At 34.4% G+C, this 4,862-nt stretch overlaps 1 protein-coding gene across 1 annotated transcript; it reads left to right on the top strand.

Annotated features, from left to right (window-relative positions):
* Nucleotides 1-263: 263 nt before the first annotated feature.
* Nucleotides 264-4,129, top strand: LOC134271579 (mitochondrial glycine transporter-like). The gene is made up of 10 exons (XM_062753785.1): nucleotides 264-513; nucleotides 1,391-1,512; nucleotides 1,626-1,716; nucleotides 1,823-1,893; nucleotides 2,007-2,112; nucleotides 2,249-2,318; nucleotides 2,406-2,504; nucleotides 3,295-3,461; nucleotides 3,606-3,698; nucleotides 3,797-4,129. Exons 1-10 carry the CDS (start codon nucleotides 505-507, stop codon nucleotides 3,821-3,823), a joined length of 855 nt encoding a protein of 284 aa, XP_062609769.1. The 5' UTR covers nucleotides 264-504; the 3' UTR covers nucleotides 3,824-4,129.
* The last annotated feature ends 733 nt before the right edge of the window (nucleotides 4,130-4,862 follow it).

The following is a 4,862-nucleotide window of genomic DNA, read 5'->3' on the forward strand; positions in this document are numbered from 1 at the left end:
TTGAAACTGGAATTTGTGTTTACTCCGCTGTGTCGAATATTGCCCTACCAAAAAATAGTGCACTGATTGTTTGTTATTGGTAGTTATGCTTTTGCTCTATCTTAAAAGAAAGTGACATAATTATCTCAACAACATTGCTCTCTTAGTCACTAAAATTATTTCTTGAGATATGAGGAATATAATGTACATTGGCTAAGTGCCATACCGGCGTAGGAATATCTGAGTATATAAGAAAAACGGGATCTCATTTCCGTTCATAACACAAGGCTTTTTGCATTTTAGAGAAGAGTTACGCCGACATTTTTCTTTTCGATATTTTGGAAGGTTTTCGATTTGAATAATATATCACTGGAATCACTAACTCTTTTTAACCATGTGTGTCTAAACGTTAGGGGTAGGTGCCCCTCGTTGTAAGCTGCACAAAAAAGCTTCAACATTCGAAGAACTGTTCCAATTAGGACCGATTCGACTACACGTTTTTGGAATTGAATATTTGTAAACAACATGGATTTAGTGAGTAAACAGAACTAAGTATAAGTGTTTTTTTTTTTAGTATTTTATTTAAGTATAATTTGGATTAGGATAAAGTGGATTAGATCTAGGCCTAATGTTTTCTTATGATGATCGCAAGATGGCCATATCATGTGATCATGTGATAACAGGTCCAGTACAATCAGTACATTTAGCTACGTAGGTAGAATTACCTACGTAGCTTTATTTACCTACCTCAGGTAGCTTTATTTAGCTATTTCAAAGTAATTTTTCTTTTTATGGGAAAGAGACAAAAAATCGCAGTTAAATGACTATTGATATTTATACTAAGGAGACTTTAAAAAACATTCCAAAGCAGAGATAGTTTAAACATCGCTGTGTTTGGTCAATATAGAGCAAAACATGTAATTCCATTGTTTGGTTATCTGTCCGTGCGGTGAGGCATGACTGAGTATGATTACTTCACATTGTGCTGAATAATTACCGACCTATTATCATGTTAACCAGAACTGGACTTCTTTGTCATTTCATTCAAGGAGTAACTGTTCTAACTGTCATACATAGCCCCAAAACTTTCAGAACTTTGATTGCAATTGTGCAGAAAAAGACATTTCTTCAAGAGGGAAATTTTTTATGAATTTTCAGATGAGTTCAAAGTTGAAAATGATCACTGCATCAAAATGATAGTTTTTAAACATCCTGAGAAAAATGCTTTTTCATAGAAATAAATTCATTTGGTAGCTAAATCAAGCTACCTGAGGTAGGTAAATAAAGCTACGTAGGTAATTCTACCTACGTAGCTAAATGCACTGATTGTACTGGACCTGGATAAATGAGAAATGTCACGGCACGGCGCACAGTTCGTAAATCGACAATTCATTGATGGTATCTTTTTCAGTCGCCAGTTGTCAAATCTTTTGTCGCTGGATGTTGTAGTGGGACATGCTCTACACTTCTGTTCCAGCCTCTGGATTTGGTGAAAACCAGAATCCAAATCCACGTCCCACTGGCATGTGCAAGGTATGTGATCGATCTTGTAAAAAAAAAAAAAAAAAAAAAAAAGAGGTAAATGTTCCATATGGCAACAATGTTTTGAGGGTAGTTAATAAAATATTACTGTATTTTTGTTGCAGTGGGGTGAGTGGAAGAATTGGGATGGTGTCTGTTGCAAATGCTGTGATCAGACAAGAGAATGTGTTGGCTTTGTGGAAGGGACTTGTACCAGTGAGTATCGCCTGAATGAGCATGAGAATGTGAATGATGAAATTTGAAACCCATTTAAAAATGAACTCTGGGTAACTGTATAATGAATCTTGTTTTTTCTTTTTAGTCTTTGTCCAGATGCGCCCCAGGAGTTGGAATTTATTTTTCATCTATTCAAATGCTGAAGTCAAAATTCCAGTAAGTTTTCAGTAAATTGAACTGTGAAATAAGATTTTTAATCATTCAAAAGCTTTAACGGTGTGGTCTGATAAACATTGTCTCAAATAATTCCCTGTGTTTTTACTTTGCAGGTCAAACCAACAACGTGCACTTGAATCAGTCATGATTGGAGCAGTTGCTCGGACAATTGCAGTTGTAACCCTTATCCCAATCACGGTTTTAAAAACGCGGTATGAGGTGGGTACAAAAAAAAAATAAATAAAATAAAGCCAAGTATTTAATCTCTAAAGTTCCCTATAGTTTGGTTGTAGTGTGGAATTTGTTGAATTTTTGACTGATAAAAATTCAAGTTAAATAATCATGTGTATTTCAGAGTGGATTGTTTGACTATAAAAGTATTTCAAGAGGACTTCTCCATATGTATAATACAGAGGGCTTGAGAGGTAAAACATTTTCTCCTGTCTGTAATATTCAGTATTGTAAAGCTTTGTTTATGATTGAAGACTGATTCACTGATTTTACTTTTGCAGCGCTCTGCAGTGGGATGGCACCGACATTGATAAGAGATGTTCCATTTTCAGGAATATACCTCATGTTTTACACCAGGTTTAAGCAGATGGTCAATGAAAGTAGGTTTACAATTTGATTTATAACTCCTTCAAATATTTTTGTAAAATTTTAAAGTTGTAAATACATATATGAGGTAACATTTTAATGCTTTGGGATTTGCTATGATAACTTTTTTGCAACTTGCAAATTGCTTGTTTTATTTTACAATTATATACTTTGAATTTGGTTATTCTTCTGATTTTGAATTGGTGATTATCATTTTGGTATCAATCAATGACATTTTTGTTATGTTTCTCAGATTTTAAAAATGATTATCATTTTGGTATTTTTCTCAGATTTAGAATGGTGATTATCATTTTGGTTTCAATCAATATGACATCTAGCCATAAATATATATATGATATAATGACTATTAATACTTGTTTGGGTTTCCACATTTAGATCAAAATGACATGAGCACTTTGGAAGTGCCGCTGAAAGTTATCAAGCTGTCCTTACTTTCTAGTCAGATCTGGTGTTCTGGTGACTAGATATTATGACTAACTGAACTTCTTTTTACAGATAGATTGTTAAAGTACCTCAAAAGTCCTCCGTAAATGTGAGGTAACGTTGGTTTTGATGTTTTCACAGAATCCTCAATCTTCATGACACTGCACACAAACAGTATGCTACAGTTAACTGTTGTGTCAACAATTGTAGAGCTGTTGTGGTAGTGTTGTGAAGACCTCATCTTGCCATGTTTTTGTTGCGTCATCGAAGATGGAGAAAAGTGCATGTAGTTTAAATGTTAGTTATGTAAATAAATTAGTTTACGGAGAAAGCTTAGCCTTGTTACGTTTTCCCTTCCAGGGGTGTATGATCAAGCCCTTCAAACACAAATGTACTTTGCCTGTGGCTTAGCTGCTGGAGGCATTGCAGCCATTGCAACTCAACCAGCTGATGTCATAAAGACCTACATGCAGACAGACTCCAAGAAATATCAGAGGGTCTTAACAACCATACTATACATCTATCAGGTAAAATTGCTTTCTTCCCCTTAACCTTGTAAGAAGTAAATAAAAAAAGGAAAGTTTTCCTCTTTTGAAGTAACCAAATATGAAAATTTAAAAAAAGAAGTAATGCTTTACAAAGTTAATAATATCCATTTTTTTTTACCACAGAAAAATGGCTTTAATGGATTTTTCAAGGGAATTGTTCCCAGGACACTTCGACGGACTTTAATGGCAGCCATGTCCTGGACTGTATATGAAACTGTAAGTTTCCAGTTCCTGAATCAAAAAAGTTCCAAATTTATTCTTAAATGCATGAATGATGATTTGTATTCATTTTTATTAATTTTCTTGTATTGCAGGTTTCCAGACAAGTAGGACTGAAGTAAAGATCAATGTTATATTATGAGCAATATACAATACATCTATGCTATAGTGTTGTCATGAACTTGCACCATATTGGTACCTCATGAAAAGTCTTTTAATAGAGAGAAAAATTTATATAGTGTTATATATGGAAGATTTACATGTTCTTCTTGAATTTTATGCATTGTGTGAAAGATTTTGTGATGTTGTGGAATATGTGAGCTCAGAAGACATTTCAATTGTTTTTTCAATTGTTTTACTTCAGATTGAATGTTAAATTCCCATGGAATACTTGAGAAAATGTGAAATAAAATTTGAATCATTTTAAATGTGTCTATGTTCAGTGGTTTGCAGAGGAAGTTTAGTTATATATATGTATTCCATGCCCAAACTGTAAGAGAAGAATCTTGCCTTTAGATACAAGGTCAAAAAGGAATTGGCAAATCATGAATTGGAGGAAAACGTGTGCTTGTATTATATACACGTTTGGATTATTGGTAATTTACTTGAGAATTACGGCGGAGCTCTATTACTTATTTAGAGAAAGTGCATATTAAATACAAAGTCTCTGTTCCTTGGAAATTCAGCAAAGTAAGGTTATACATGTAGTTATGAAGAGGCACCGTGCAAAAGCAGGTGCAAACGTAGTTACGGTGAGCGAAACTGCTTCCAAAATCGTAAGACTGTGGCTCAGAGGAGGTAGATCCTGTAATAGGACGTGACTTTATAAATCAGTTCTTCAACAAGAATTCCAAGGGCCTTAACGGTCACCCGAGTAAAATACAACAATATCCATAAATGATAAATGTGACACTTGCCTATTGTGTCATTCCAAGGGCCTTAACGGTCACCCGAGTAAAATACAACACTATCCATAAAGGATAAATGTGACACTTGCCTATTGTGTCATTCCAAGGGCCTTATCGGTCACCCGAGTAAAATACAACACTATCCATAAAGGATAAATGTGACACTTGCCTATTGTGTCGCATTGCATTTTCTGCATTTTCTCCTCTCCCGTTACACTTTTATTGTCCTTGAAAAAGGTATGGATCTTGTTCT

This window comes from Saccostrea cucullata, unplaced genomic scaffold (genome assembly GCF_032062105.1).
Source record: "Saccostrea cucullata isolate Sc308-1 unplaced genomic scaffold, CSIRO_AGI_Scuc_v1 ctg187, whole genome shotgun sequence".
In the NCBI taxonomy this organism is placed as follows: Eukaryota; Metazoa; Mollusca; class Bivalvia; order Ostreida; family Ostreidae; genus Saccostrea; species Saccostrea cuccullata.